The sequence below is a fragment of the Cuculus canorus genome, chromosome 5, assembly GCF_017976375.1.
Source record: "Cuculus canorus isolate bCucCan1 chromosome 5, bCucCan1.pri, whole genome shotgun sequence".
Lineage (NCBI taxonomy): Eukaryota > Metazoa > Chordata > Aves > Cuculiformes > Cuculidae > Cuculus > Cuculus canorus.
In genome coordinates this window covers 33,329,189-33,345,721 of record NC_071405.1, presented here as the reverse complement: position 1 = coordinate 33,345,721, position 16,533 = coordinate 33,329,189, and the positions used below count along the sequence as shown (strand labels likewise).

At 37.6% G+C, this 16,533-nt stretch overlaps 1 protein-coding gene across 1 annotated transcript in view; it reads left to right on the top strand.

The window, feature by feature from the left end:
- Positions 1–16,533, top strand: part of CSTF3 (cleavage stimulation factor subunit 3) — a 50,322-nt gene that overhangs the window by 19,773 nt on the left and 14,016 nt on the right. Inside the window, exons 4-8 of the mRNA XM_054069072.1 lie at positions 13,149–13,181; positions 13,579–13,676; positions 15,060–15,126; positions 15,220–15,254; positions 15,361–15,487. Coding sequence (XP_053925047.1) covers positions 13,149–13,181; positions 13,579–13,676; positions 15,060–15,126; positions 15,220–15,254; positions 15,361–15,487 — 360 coding nt within the window. The remainder of the gene's footprint in view (positions 1–13,148; positions 13,182–13,578; positions 13,677–15,059; positions 15,127–15,219; positions 15,255–15,360; positions 15,488–16,533) is intronic.

The window sequence follows — 16,533 nt, the reverse complement described above, 5'->3', positions numbered from 1 at the left end:
GCTACAGCATAACTTACGTGTTGCTTTTACTCGTGATAGTGGTTTGCTGTTGTGGTCTGCTTGGTGTCTTTACATCAGACCAAGTACCAGTCTTGGCATCCCTAAGCTTAAAGCAGCCAAATATAACAAAAGAGAACTGTCTTCATATTTCTGAGATCCCTTGTATGCTTCTGTGCAAACTAGATGCAAGAGATTAATTGAGAGCCTACACACTGTTTTTTAATGCAGTGCTTGAAACTGGCAGGCTTTTTGCAACATTCTTTAATGCAGCGAAAGTATTCTGTATTTTTGGTCCAGTCTGTCTACATAATAATGCATCCACCCTAGCAGTACAGTCCTCGTCATTCAAATAAAATGATTACCTGCTGTACATCTATTGAAGAGGCTCTTTTTTACATGAAGTTTTAGAACACTTTTTACTCTGAATCAACAGTTATAGCAGAAAAGCCACAAACTGCTCAGTTTGAGGGGTATAAGTATCAAAAGAAGAAGTAGTATCAAACTAACTGGATCTCATTGTCTCTAACAGAAGCTTGTTAGAGATAGATTGCATCTCATTTTACCTGGGCACTGCTTGTTGGTGTCAGGCTGTAGAAGCCAACACATTTTTCACTGCAAAAAAAACAACAAAGAAATTAGATAATTGGTATCAAATAGGGCTTTACTGAAAAGTGGCTGTGATTTAGAGGGCTCTCTAGCAAGGTGGCGGCAGAACTACCAGCTGTACTTTTGTTCTGTATAGGTATATGTAAAAGTAGCTCTTCATTTCTGGACATTAAGCAGGTTTTTCCTTTTGTCAGTGTCCTTTTATGACTCCAAAATCAGAGTCTTTAGCTTAAATACTTGACCCCAGAAGCTGGTATTTCTCTATATACTGAGCTGGGAAGAGGTGGGAGGAAACTGGGATGTCAGTTGTATTCCATTTCTCTTTAGCTAGGCTACACTGGCGTGAATTTCTGTACTGTTCTTATGGTGGGCTTCCACATGGCATCTTTCTCACAAAATGTGAAATACACTGTGAGTGCATGGACCTAGCTGCAAATCAACATTAGCACATGACATTTTTGTTGTATCGAAACCTGAATTCAGAGCAGTTCTGTCTACTAATCTGTCACTGATGAACTTCAAATATGAACTTGATTCAATTAATTCAAATAATGAATTTTCTTTCTTGTCTTACAAAAAGTACAGCTGACTTAAGTGAGTTTTAATCTTAGGATTCTAGTTGCATTGAGTATGTAAAAACATCACCGAAAAAAAACCCCACAAACCAGCCTTACAACTACATAAGCTGTAAGTTATTTTGAGTTGAACTGTACAGTTAGAGACCTCAATGTAGGGCTAAACCCTCTTTCCTTTCTGTAGAAATGTCACCTTTCCTTTCTAAAGTATGAATTATGCAATCTGTATTTTTATTTTCCAATTTCTATCTTAAGTTCTTTTCAATGTGGTACGGTCAAATCATATAGATTTAAAAGTGGCCGTTCTTATTTTTTTGTCTTTATCCTGTTTTATGAATAGTGGGACTATTCCCACAGATGGGAGCCCAGCAGACTTAGCTGTAATCTTTAAAGGCATCAAGCTGAAGTGTAGAAGGGGAGGAGAAGGGGAAACAACTTGAAAAATTGTACAGTGGGAAAAGCAGTATAGCATTCAAGTACTCTAGAAGTCTAATTTTCTACGTACTAAGCAGGCTGACTAGCTGGGATAGTAATTATACTCAAATTAAAGTATTCCATAATAGTCATGCAGATTCTATCCAGTTACATGTTTTTTTCATCAAGTCTGGAACCAAAAAGATCTGCATTGTTCATGTGGTTTCAGATTAGGCTGTTTGTGCTCAGTCCAGACTTGGTAACTAGATATGGAGAAGACCTTGCAGAAAACATCGTATGTTGAAGGAAGCTATTATTGCTTACCACTGAATGCATCTTTTATAGTGAACTTTGTTTCATCTTTATTACCAGAAGACAGAAATCTGGATATTTAAGTCTGTAATTGACTTCTAAAATACAGTCTTTACTTTTTTTTAGCATCAGAGATGAGACTTTTCAGTAACTATGATAAAGGATATGCATTCTCAGGAAGGAAACTACTAGTAGAGAATTTCCATGATTTCTGACAGACATATGAAAGACTTTTATTAGGGCAGCTGCCTGTATTAGAAAAATACGCTAGTTCCCTGAACTTTAGCTGGAATATCTTATTGCTGTAGAACAAAAACAGCACATTGATTAGGTTAATCTTACATTTCTAAGGCAGGTTATTTTCCCAACTTAGTAAATGACTGACATAATAAATGTTTCTTCACATTTTTCATAGTTTCTTCACATTTCTTTCACAGTTTTCATAGGAGATCCATGGTAAAACCAGCACCCAAATCCCTTCCTTACAAGCTTGATTTTGTAGCATTGCAGTTCAAGTGCACTTGGTTTGGCTTTAGTGAAGTTTATTTTGTAATGCAGTGTCAACTTCAAAGTTGCAGAGAATTACTTGTGCCTGAGCATTACTCTCCAGCATTAGCTTTTAGATTTCCGATTCTTGTTTTCCTGTGATGAGACCGCTGTCTTCTGTGGGCAAGCATTAGAGCCCTTGGTCACCTTTGGAGACTTGGGACCAATGTAATGGTTTTGAGAACTATGCTTTGGGCCATTTTTGCAATAATTTATTGGAAAAATCGCTCTTTAAATTCCAGCTGTGGGGATAAAACATTAAGAATAATTTGTCCTCTGCTAACAGGCTAAGCTAGTCTTATGCTAATATTATAGCAGTAAGAAGATTATGCTGTATGACACAACTATGTATTCTAGTACAATTTTTCACTCTTTGAGCAACTTGTGCCCCTTTTCCTTAGAAGAATTGCTTGTTTGGATGTCTTTATTTTGGGGACAGCCTTTACTAGACCAGTTCCACACTAGAAAATGAGAGGAATTAACGTATCAAATCTGAATAAATTTGACTGCTCAAAAAGGCAGCAGTTCTTTCTGGTTCTAAGTTGTCTTCATTTGGGTGATTAGCCCTGTTTACTAAGATAGAGCGGAGACTGTTTTAAGGGACATTTGCAGCCTACTAAATATGTTGCTTCTTGTTTTAAATAGTAAAATCTTTGAAATTCTAGCTTGTTCAGGTGCATAGTCCACATCATCTTGTTGAATGAATGGAGAATTCTTGAGACCTTGCATAGAAAAACTAGTATTTGATTTCTGCACTTTCTGAAATATCATAATTCACAATGCCCAACAATTATGGTTATCAAACTTATCTTTTTCTGCACTTCTGTGCAAACATATTTGAAAGTAATATATTAAAGCTGTAGACATGCTACGACTGTAGTCAGAATCATCAAACTATAAACCTAATGGGGAACTCCCTAAAATGTCCCATTTTCCCCAGCTATATTATCAAAATACATAGTAGTACATGACTTTCTTACAAGTTTTGCTTTCTTATGTTCTCTGAAATATTTCAAAGATACCAAAATCATCAAAGGAAGACTGACTTTTTAATGAGCTGTATGTTACTGTAATGAATACTAATTTCTGATAGAAGTGAAAGCTAACTAGGCTATTTTAAATTAAGGGGTTTAAGATAGATCTTAAGTTAGAGCATTGTACTCTCTGAGGTCTGTGTAATGAAACAATTAGCTGTTATTTTTTCTACATAGTGATGCCTCACATACCCTTTATGATATGTAATCTGTGCAGTGGTCTGATCCCTGCCTTGTTTTAAAGGTCTTAGTAGTGCAACGAGTTTTTAGCTTAGGTTACAGGATTGCTGCCTCACTGGTGGTGGTGACAGACTGCAGCGTATCTATGCTGCTCAGTTTGGCAAGTTTGTGTAATATACTGCCACCTATTATCTTACTAAATTAACTGATAAAAGCATTAGAGGAGTGCATATGTCCAAATGCATTGCCCCTGCTGAGAGACTGTTTGCTTATGATATGCAGTTGAGGTAGACAACTGGTGTAATTTATCTGAGTTTACAAATCATGGATCTCTATCCTAATGAGATGGGTCCGTATACCTTGTTTCTAGGCTTCCCTTTTAATTTAACTTTTTAACTTCAGTGATCTGGCCAATAAGTCTTTAATTTCTCTCATTGGCGTTTTCAGGTTAGCAGATTATTTTGCAATCCGTGGGTGCTATAGGTGCTCTTGAGTCCTATAAATGTGTTCCTCTGAGAGTTAAACCAATATAAAATTAATTCTATGTAAAATAGCACTGCTTTTTTGTGAAATGGCAAAGGTTATCAATAGATCTGTTAATGTTAGCCATCTGAAAACACATTTTAAGACTTCCCACTGCAGCTGTAAAATACAGAAGACATTGAAAAACAGGAGAAGCAGACATGAGCAAGTACTTGGGAAGAACCTAAATGTGTAAATCAGGAAGGAAGTGCAGTAGTGTGCAGGAGTGTGAATGCAAGGTGTTGATTTCTGCTGTGGCTTAAAGTGAGTGTGAAATGGAAGAGAAAATTACAAGCCACGGGGTATGGTGAAAATTGACTTTTTATTAAAACGAGATTTGCAGACAAATTGAGAATCTAGACATGAAGTTGAGTCTGGCTAAAAAGGAGTGGAAAATACAAGGATGCTTCACATTAGTAAATTACTTCATACAGTTAATATTAAACTAAATTTGATGATGGACAAACTGCCTAACTAAAAAAAAGTAGTGATTTTCCTGATGTGAAGAACATACTAAAGAATGGGTACCATAGATATAGATATATTGTACAATAAAATGCAGACCAAAAGTGCAAAGAACACTGGATTGTCTCCCATTATTTGGAAAAATGATTGGAGTGGGTAGCTCATACTTCGCAATTAGAAGCATAAACGCGAATGCTGTTTCATAAATTATGCTGGTGCGTGGCAAGACCTAAACACCTAAGACAAGTTCTTGTTTTCTTGAATAGTGCTGAGCAGGGAGTATAAAAGGCATCTTTCTGATATTAGGTAGGCAATCTTGGTGTTTCTAGTCACGCACATCTTAGAACGTGGAGAGTGAAGTGGGTGGTGCAGTTCAGCCAGGCGAAATCAGTGAATGAGGAACGGTATCTTAGAATGACCGTGTGAAGCTCTGGGATGCAAAATGTGAGCAAAAGGTAATATGGAAGCAAAATTTACTAAATGGGAAGGAATGGTTTAAAATTTTTGTAAAAATTATTTTAAAACTAACTAGCAATCTAGTCCTGTCTTTCTCTAACCAGGGCATACTTGTTACCATCTACTAACCATGGTAGGACTAAAACAGAAGGTGCTTATTAAAGAGGTGTTGTGGTCTGTTGGTTGTTAAATTGGCTTGTAAGAACTGCTTATCCTAAGTAAAGAGGGGCTATATGGAAAGTGATTTGTTGGGGAAAGTGTAACTGTTGATTATGTACCTAATGTTAGATCCTCTTGGGTACAGATGACTTAAAACATTGTAGAGGGAACTTAATAATTCTACACAGAAGTGTTTGAGGAAATAGAACAAGGAGGAAAAGCTGGCAGTGCTGCTGCTTTGTATGAGCTATATTTATCTGTGTGAGCTGTATCCAGCACAACAACAGTCAGTTTGGTCAACTGAGGCAGTACTCACACATAAACAAAACTTGGAGATGCAGCAGCTCTCTTCACACACAATTTCTAGGCAATTTTTAAATGTCAGATCCATAGGGTAGTGGGGAGGATGGAGTGTGCTTTCCATCACGACTTGAAAAGGGCTGTTTCTACAGCTTTACCCAAATAATACTAACCCATAAGAGAGATTAGCAGTCGTGGGACTTGGTTTGCCAGGAAGGAAAGTAGCAGTGTAAGTAATAACATGAGGTCGGTTTGGTGTTTAAACATAACTGCTAATCTGAAATGTTATTTTTTTCTGACAGTGTGTTCTTGAAAGGAGGTGAAACACTTGAACAAGCTAAATGAGAAGAAATAGCAGTGCAAAGCCATAGATGGAAAGGGAGGCAGATGCTAGTCCTAAAGATTTGTCTGTATGTAGAAGTTAAATCAAAATGCACTAAAGTGTAAACTCAAGCACAATAGCTGTGGGGTGGATAGTTCTTTAATATTCCAAATGTATTTTTTTGTATGATACTGTAGTATTAGTATCAAAGTTAAGTTTACTGCAATGCATTAATCTCTCTTCACTTCTAAATCAATCTGTTTACTGTAAGTTTCTTCAGCAAGGTTGTACAGATTCTCAATCCTTCTATTACTACACTTATAGAATACAGAGAGTTTGCTGATACCTAAGGATATTATATTCATATATTCTTCTGGATTAATTTCTTTCCCGATGAATCTAAAAATTAAAGGTATTGCGTTTTTTTAGTCTAATAGATTAAACAAAAAGACATCTTCCATTAGCAGATTACTTTTTAATTGATAATTACTTGCTTATATAGGTTTTTTAATTAAGAATGATTTCACTCCTTCAGCTGGGGAATGTGTTACTCTGTCTTCAGAGCAGCACTTCACAATTTCATTTGCACTCTTTTACTGAAAAGACTTAAGCCCTGAGCTGCTCCTTCCGTGCTCCTGGGGAGGCACAGCTGGATTCGTCCCTTTCACAAACTTCTGGATACATCTAGTTTTATGCTTACGGTTTTGTAAATAACCTTTTCAAGTCTTCAGTCATACCTATTATTTTTATACAGTTAGTCAGATGGTGGAGATGTTTGTTTAGAGGTCTCTCTCGGCTGCTGTCTTTGAGAGAAGGCTTGGTAGTGGGTTAACATGGTGTGCTTTGGTTAGTTGATCCTGAAGGCTTTTAAAGGCTTGGAGTCATGAGACTATCAAGGCAATTTTCAAGAAGTTAAGAGAGTCAGGAGCAACCTTGTATATTACTGTCTATTTGTGCAGCAGCATGCTTTAGCTCTGTCCTAGTCTGCCACTGTGACTTAGCTCCTTAGGAAAAGAGCTGACCTTCATTTACTAGTGATAACTTTTCCTGTAGATGTGGCTGCCTTTTACTGTTTGTTTGGGTTTTTTTTCTTTAATCTAACAAAATAAGGTGGTGTTGCCCAGAATTTTGCTATAGAAAATTAACATTTTCTGTAGCTGCTCAGTAACGTCTGTTCATGTAAGTATGTATGCAGAATATTAATTGGTAATTGGCTTTACAGAATCACAGGTCCTCTTTATTGGCTTAAACAATATTCTTAGTTACTGAAAAGTTTATTTATTCTTGAATACTAAGAGCAAATTCGACATAAATGTAAATATAAATACATGATAGTGTGCATGATAGACTAGTATTGTGTTAATCACAAAACAGCTCTGAAATCTAAAAGATGGTTGTGATCAGGAAGCATCATTGGTCAAACTCCCATTGCTTTTCTCCCTAGAGAAGAGAGGAGGTTGATGCCCCAAGATTGTCATTTGGACAATGCCCTTAACAGCATGCTTTAGCTTTTGGTCAGCCCTGAATTGGTCAGACGGTTGGACTAGGTGATCGTTACAGGTACCTTCCAACTGAAATGTTCTATTCTTGGGTTTCCTCACAAGCAGACTGCAAAACGATGCTGCTTTTTGCTCTACGTTATAGCCATTTATATGGCAGCTGTGATTGTGTGCTATATGGACACTGTTTTTCAAGGGATGATCTATCTAGTAGAAACAACATGACTTTTAAAGTTTGATTCGATGTCATGGTTCTGGAAGCTCTAGATATAATACAGGTAATAGTAGTTGGAGGCATTTAATTTAGAATAATTTTAAGGAACTTTTCAAATCCCGTTTTATGACAGACTTTGAAATTGAGACCATGTCAATGTGAAAAATTACTCTGTACTGAATGAAAATACTTAGAATCTCATCTTATTATGTTCTGAGAAAATGAGTTTTCCTGTATTTGGTGTACTGTATCTCTTCCTTGCAGTCTTTGCTAATAGCAAGATAAAAGCTGTATTTTCACAGAAATATTACAACTCTGAATGAAGACTGCAGAATCATTCAATCCTTATCTGGTGCCAATTGTAGTAAAATTATATATTACAGAAAGGACATCTGCAGTTATTTTTAAATAAAGGATTTCAGTGGTTAAGCCTTGGACTATCTTGCAAAAATGAAATGCTTTGTTCAGTTTACATAAGATAAATTTTACATCCATACATCTATGCAGTCATAATTCAGACTCCTTGGGTTAATGACCACATGCGAGTGCAGTCTTAGTCCTGCATTTCACTTGCATTTCAGGTACTTGAACAGAGCTTAGTTTGCTATTTGCAGAGATAATTGTGGTTATTTGACCTGTAGGAAAATTAGTTTGTCGTGTTAAGTGCTCATGCAATTGGTCACTGACTGGAAGTCTCAGCAAATGGCAGAAGGCTGAATGTGCTACAGATAGAAGAATGAATTAGTAGATTGCACTCTCTTCATCCTTTCAAAGATTCCATTTCTTTGAGGCAGTCTGAAAATTGAACTGCTATGGTCCAAGCAGTCTATTCTACAACTAAAGTGCAAGCATCTCTCCAGGCAGCCCTAGCCTGTAGTGTGGAAATGGATAGAGAAATATGAATGTATTTCATTACATGTACACTTCTATACTAGTAGAGACTCAAATTACACCCAGCTGAGTTTCACCGTGGGCAATTGATAATTTGCCTTAAAAATAAGGTGTAAAACCCAAATGAAATAAAAAGCCAAATGGTCAATGGTCAACACAAATGGATTCAGTGCTAATAAATTTTGTGTTTGGATTTTATTTTTAAAATGTCAACTTTTTAATTATCTAATATGTAGTCATCTAACCATGAATGAATATAAGTCTTTCACAGTGAGCTTCCTTCAGTTAATAAACAAAAGCAATACTTTCAAATACATACATTCAAGCTCTGGTTGTGATTTTGCACTCTGGTACGTGTGTTGTGTATGTGGTTTTAAAAAAAGCATTAAGCATTAAAGATATCGCGTACATGGTAGTATTAATAATGAAACCAGACTTCAGGAAATAGTAGTTCTAAAATGACCAGCCACTATGAACTACATCCTTGGAAAGTTAACGCAGGTGCTGCTGTGGCGCTTTCTCCCCTCCCAGCCTGTCCCTCCTCACCTGGTGGTCTCTCAGTGGTGCCCAGTGTTTCTCTTCAGGTCCCTCTTCCAAAAAAGTTCCAAAAAGTGTTGGAGAGCAGTGCAGGGGTGGGAGGTAAGAGGATCTGCCTCACCAATGAAAGAGCTGGAGGCTCTTTCCTTGGAAAATAACCACTGAAAAAGAAGATGGAGTTGGGATATAGAAACAGATGACTGAAGAAGCTGCGCTGATCCTTACTACTGTGTATTAACTGCTTCCTTCAGAGCTTGATTGAAACCAAGAAATGCTGAGAACGTTAAAAGAAAACTAGGGCACTTTTTAGGCTTGTATTGTGTACAAGTAGTCTTAAGTCTCTAGATTAATAAAATCACTTGCTTTGCATAATCATAAATGACACAATCATAAATGGCACATAACTCTTTTAATAACTATTAAAAAGGGTGAAGTGCAACGTAATTTACGGATTAAATGTTGCCCTTGAATGTTTGTGAAGTTTGTTATAGAGAAGCACGCTGTGTTTTCTGGGGAGAAAACTGACCCTGTGATTATGAATTTGTCTTGTACAAAGCTAATACAACACTGACTTAAATTTCCTATTGGAACATTGAACTTAAAATTACTCTTTCAGCAAAACAGGTGGAATTTCTCATTGTCACCGGCAGAAGAAAGTAAGGTCAGATATGTTTTACTACAGGAGCATTCAAGTATAGCTGACTAGGTGGCCTTTTTATCATCCTTAGGGATGCAGGAAAGATACTCGTACACACCAACTTGCCTTAGAATGACAGTAAGCCTGAGCTCCTTTTGCAAGTACTCAATTCCTGGTGGAGACACTCCTGTATGTTAGTCTCTCCAAGGGTAACATCTGCCTCTTGAATTAAATAAATTGGAATAGAAGTACAAGCAGTGTTAGAAATCGATGGATAATCTGCTGTAAAAATCGGTACTTCACATTATCTTTGTCTTTAAGGACAAAAATACAGTATAAATGTCAATCCTTTAATGTTTGTCTACATCTGATCACTGCCTGTTCCTGTGTCACTAATAGGAAAAACAAACCATTTAACAGCAGCATGTGATGGAGGGTCCTGGAGGCAGCGTGTGCCCTCTCAGGTCATGGGCTTTCCTTATCCCTGTGCTTTCCCTGAACCAGGGCTGCTGTGATGTTTGCTTGGGAGCTGCGAGCCAAGAAAGGCAAACATATTCCTGCAGGAGAGTGAGCTGCTCTTCCTTCTGGCTCTGAAGGTTTGGTAAAACTTCTCATTGAGAGGGACTAAGGGCAGTATTGTTTGGGGCTTTTTTCCTTCATTTTCAGCAAATCCTGCCAAACTACTAGAGTCCTCTAACTTCATAAGTAGCAAAGTGTCTGAATTTTCAGGTATCAATATCAAACCACTTGGGTGGATTTAACAAATATATAGCACTGACTTGAAGTACAGAAGTGGTCAGCAGCTTTTCATGTATCTGATCATTCATGCAGAGGGTATTTTGTTCTTTGAGTGATAACACATGCAAATAAAGAATATAGATGCTGGGTTTTTTTCTTAGCAAATATTTTACTTTTCGAGGTCTTTGGTTATTGGAAGTGCATGCAAGTCTAATTGATAAGTACTTCTTGTGCTCCAGCTGTTGAAGTTCCTCCAGTAAACCATTAAGTGGGATTGCTGTGCACGGATCTGGTGCTGTATACGAGCACAGGGGTCAGTTTAGGTCACTCCAGCTGAGTAATAGTTGTCACAGGGCGTTTGAGTGACAAGGGGCAGGGGGACGGGCTGTGCAGGCAGAGTGTGTTCACAGCCCTATTAGTTACATCTAGGAATTGTCTTTGGCATAATAACTCAAGGCAGACATGCAAAACGCTTTTTACGTGGCCACACCTGGAAGGCGCACTAATATTTGCCCTGCCTACTTATAGATTTCATTCTCAACTTTTCAAAATTAATTTTGGTCTTACTCTTCAGTAACTACAAGGTGATTGCCTTCTGTCAGTGGCAAAGCCATGGATTAATGATATTTAATTTTTGTATTTATACAATCTCCTGGGGGTTCACTGTTTTTTTCAAAAAAAAAAGTTTCAACTCAACTTATTGAAGATTTTACTGGAGTAAGTACAAGGTAAAAGAAAACCTACAGGCAACTGTGCTCTTGCTAGACGTGAAAACCAAGACTGATTTGTTCTTTTCCACTTGGTGACAAAGGATAAAAGAGTTCGCAGCGGGTGGGAGGTGTAGACTGAAAGCTCAGTCTGTTTAGTGAGAACTGAATCTTCTTTGTGATATTCTAAGAGGTGCTGAGGAACCTGAACAGTTACTATCAGAAGAAGATGAAGTAAAAATGGGAGATATCTTTTTCTGGACTTTACAATGGAGGAGAAATTTATAATATGAGAATTTACTTTCCTTCAACTAGAAATAGGGCAGCATCACACTCCTTGGTTTGTCTCCACAAGAGATTTCTGTCAAAGAACCTTATGATTATTCTAAGTGCCTTTTAAAGTTTGAAAGATCGTGCTCTGCTCACAAAAGCTGTGAGAAAGTGGCGGTAGGATACGTACCAGTATGTGAGGGCATGTTGGGTCAGTATTAGCACAGAGGTGAGAGGTGTTTTCCGAGGCACGGACATGCTGCCTCCTGATTTTAGTCATTTCAGAGCATTGTTATTTCTGGAACCAGTCATTTCTCTGGTCAGCCAACTTTTAATTGAATAGTTTGCAGAAAGACTGTATGAAAATCACATGTGCAAGACATAGTTAGACTTTACTTTCTGCAAACGTGGGGTTTGTGAAATCCTTTCCACCTGGGCAGGGCATTGCTCCAGTTTGAAAGTGGTATGGACACAAGGGACCAGTCTGCCATGTGTGTCATTAAAAGTTTTGCACAAAACTTGTTTGACTCCTCATTAATTGATCTTGTTCAGAAGTCAGAGAAATGGGAATGCTCTGTTAGGGTTCTCTGAGGCCAGGGTGGTGCAGGAGTGAAAAAACAGGAAAGGCAGTGCATACTGCAATGCAGTACGTATTTATTTTACACCTGCAGATGAGTTGGTGTTTCCAAATGCTTCCATTCTCTGCTGCTTTAGAATGGGAATAATATAAAAATGATATAATTAATACCTGGTGTGAAAGGGTGCTGTTTGCTGCCTACTGCTGAGCTGCCTGGGAAAGCGGAAAGGCTTTCATAGTTGCTTCTATATTTCTCGTGCTTCGCACCCAACAAAAGCTGTAAATGAAATTTAAAAGATAGTTTTGATGTTTTAAAAGTGCAATGCAGCGTAACAAATCCTTCTTTCAGTAAAGGCTCTTTATTTCAACACAGATAAACATCTTTTAAAGGTGGTATCAATTTTCCTTGTTTCTTCGGGGTGTGTCTCTAACGATTGCCCAGTATGTTAATGTCACTGGAGCTAATAAATATATGAAGGGTGCCAGTCTGCCCTCTACATCTGTCTCGTGCTTTTCTTTCCTCTGTCTGAAAGACAACCTGTCACTTCAAGTCTAGATTTCACCCTCTACCCTTGTGGTGTGTGCTGTGTGAATGAAATCGGTGCTGATATGTAAGTGTGGTTTGATCCCTCCAAGAAAGGAGCACCAGGGCTGGGGGCATCTGTCAAAAGAAAGGTTCTCCATGGGTTATCCCTTATTCAGCACCAGCATATTATAGCAAAGTGTACATTGAGAAATAAATATTCAAATACCATACATTTATTGGCATATTAGTTTGGTAAATATGGTATTTTACCCATAGTTTACTAAACCGTGGTCTAGAGGCTTTGGTACCTAAGTCAGTATATGCACTTAAGGCAATAGAGTGCCTTGAAATAAGAGGCTGAGTCTGAGTATTCGGACTGGTATACAGGAAGACGACTTTACCTACTGATACCAAAATTTTGGCCCTAGTGGAAGTCAAAAATTAAAAAAAAAAATTGAAAAAAATGATAATTTTGAAAAAGCTACCTAAAGGACATGATTTTTGTATGTTTAATTAGACTTTTTCAACATTATGTGGTGTTGCAATGCAATTAGACAGCCAAAGTACAAAACTGGAATGCTATAGTACTGTATGAAGAATATATTCCTACTATTCTAAAATATTTTCCTAAGTGATTTGTTTTTTTTCTGCTTCCCTATAGATTAAAGCAAAAAATTATGACAAAGTGGAAAAGGTGAGTCCTGTCAATATGGTAATTTATCTTTATAGCAAGAAAAAGTATCTTGTAATTAGGTTAAAGCAGATTGAAAAGAACTGTAGCTGTCATTGAATGCAATATTCAAAAACACAGATAAGAAGTATTAGTAAAGTTGATTTATGATTGCTACCAAGTTGTAATCAGTGAAGCACGCAGAGGAATTTCTCTGCTTAATTCTGTCTGCATCCCTTGCATAGCAGATAGATGCTTTAGACAAAAAAAAAAAAAAAAAAGAGTACTTTAAGATATTCTTTCATATAAATCTCAGTCATAATTAAAAAGATTATTTTAATTCATACTGTATATCTTTAAAAGTAGAAACCTAATTTCTGTATTTGGAATCCTGATCACATCTTCTCGATGTATTAAACAGTTATTTCAGCGATGCCTTATGAAGGTTTTACATATTGATTTATGGAAATGTTACCTTTCCTATGTACGAGAAACCAAGGGGAAGCTACCTAGTTACAAGTAAGTTAACAGAGTTGCTCTGAATTATTTTAGTTTTATGGTGAAGATCTTGATTTTTGCCTAGGGGATGGGGAGGAACCTGAGTGGCAAACCTGCCTGGGGATCTTCTGGTGGAGTATTGCGAGGGGATGATATATAATCTGCATTTTCTTTAAAGTTTCATTAATTGAGCTTGCTGGGTAAAATTGCTTCTTTAGTCTGGATCCATATAACAAGGTGGGAAAAGAGCTGGGGAGTAGCTAGCACACCGGTGCCGGTTCCCTGCAGATGAGATTGGTGCTGGAGCCAATCTGAAACACACTTATTTCTCAGTCAGGATCTTTGCTGCCGTCCCCCCTAGTGTCTGAAATTGATTAGAGTCTCCACAAAATTCAACGTTTATTTCAGTTGAGGGACTATATTTGACTAGTAATAGTAAATAGTTCAGTAATTAGAGAAAGTTTTGGAAGGCATAAAAAAATAAGAGTGTCAAAATTTTGGAGTGTAATGGTGTTCATCCCTTTTCAGTTACTACGTTTTGCTTATTTAAAATTCTGTGGGCTGTGCTTAGTGCTTTTTCTTCCTGTCTGAGGTTTCAAAAAATATCAGTACCAATCCATAAACGCTTTCTTTAGAGAGTTCTTTCTAGCCCACCATAATTTCTTTGTACTATAACTGGCAAAGTAACTAATGCATTAAACAAAAAAAAAAAAAAAATTAAAAATTTATTTTACAAGATTTTTTTGAAACAATTTTAAAATTATCAGCACACATCCCACACCCGTCTTTTTATTTAATTGAGTAAAGGAAATGAGGATTAAAGCGGGAAAGAGGAAAAAGCTGTTTTCAGTGAAACTCAACCAAGGAAATATTCTGTGATAAATGTTAAATTTGGGGAAAAATACTTTGAATATGAGGGGTAAGAAATAATGTGAAAGATTTTGGGTGGCTTCCACACAGGGGAACTATTCCTAATTGCCCCAGGCTTTTGATGGTCTTGGAGAATCACAACAAGGTTTTGGGGTTCTGAGGAAAAAAGGAATCTGCAGGTACACCTGTCAGCTAAACCAATGTAGAGAGCAGTTGTTTTCTCTCCTCTGAGCCTCACATAGTAGATATGGGTTTCCACTTAAGGGATGGGGGGCTCAGGAACTGTTAGTGTGCTAGATTGCCAGCAATAGATTTAAATTATTTTCCTACATAGAACAAACAAACAAACAAAACCCCTAAATACAGAATTTAAAGCTATCCTAATGCCAGTTTTTGCTGTCAGCTGTTGAACTATGCTTTTCATACCTCAGTGTTTGGTTAGAATTTACTGCACAGAAGAATGCTCTTAAATAAAGAATTTTTTAAATACAGAAAACTTGCTCCATGGTCTTTGTGGTTTGTTTTTTTCCCCAGAGAAAAAATGGCTCAGGCATATGATTTTGCTCTGGATAAGATTGGCATGGAAATCATGTCATACCAGGTATGTTTTTTTATCAAAACAAGTTTTATTTCTAGCTTTATAACAACTGCAACTAAATATTGGTTTCATTATGTAATATTTTTTCTCACATAGATCTGGGTGGATTACATCAATTTTTTGAAGGGCGTGTAAGTACCTTAAAAAAATTTTTTTAAGCTGAGTTAATGTAATGTTGATTTTCATACCAGTTATAATCTGTAATAGCTGACGTTAATCTCTCTCTCCACCATTTAGAGAAGCAGTAGGATCTTATGCAGAAAACCAGAGGATAACGGCTGTCCGTAGGGTTTACCAGCGTGGTTGCGTGAATCCAATGATAAACATAGAACAGCTCTGGAGAGATTATAACAAATACGAAGAGGTAATCAAGAACATGAAATTTGTTTCTGACATTAAGAAAGAAATCATAATCATATAATCAAGTATGGTGCCCAGGCTGCGTCTGCTAAGTAGTTATGTATAAAAGGGATGGCTGGCAGTATAAACAGGTTTCATATATGCAGTGAATACCAAGGCCTGTGGCAAAACTGTACAGTTACCTGAGTGAATTTTTTAACTATTTCAAAGACTTTCCATAGGATTCCATTGGAATGGAATTGCTAGTGAATTAGAAATCACTGTCCTCAATGATGGGAGAATATATCTAATGGAAGCCAGAGCAGATCATCTGGCAATGAGGCCGTGCTGCCCCAGGGAGGCAATCCCCACTTTTCAGTTATAGTTAAACAGGGTAAAATAGCATTCAGCAGTGATGGTTTGGACTTCCTCCAAAGTAATGAGTTGTATGGTCTCAAGTACCTATAAAATGTTCCTCACCATCCTTTACCTGAAGCCATTACAGCTCACTATCCTTTACCTGAAGCATTACAGCATCAGTTCAGGTGGTTCTGCTACCATGCTGACTTGAGCAAGCATAACGTCAACGCGTTAACCTTGCAGGCATTTGTAACTGCACCTTCATAGTGTATTTGTAAACACGTTTGATAACAGCTTGTGAACCCACCCCAGTCAGCAGAGGTGACAATGCAGAACTGAGGGTAGATGTCCACATGCTAAGCACCGTCAAGAAGGGTTGCTCATACAGCATGCCCACGGTTACAGGTGTTGGCGTGCTGCGGAGTCACCTGTACACCAACCAGGGAAGAATGGACAGTTTCTCTTTCCATGTTGCTAATTATGCAAGTTGTAAGATTGATGAGCTGACACTAACAGGGCCACTGTGCTTAACCAGTGGGAGAAACTCTTGGTACCCACAGCCACAAGCATGTATTGTAGCAGCTCATCACCCTGTTAGTATTCAGAGATACCACAGGTAGCCTGCTGACCACCAGGAAGGATACCTAGCAGCATGCCTTCTCCTGCGTAGGAAAATCCCCTGTACAACTTCCCTGTAAACCCTCTCTTCCC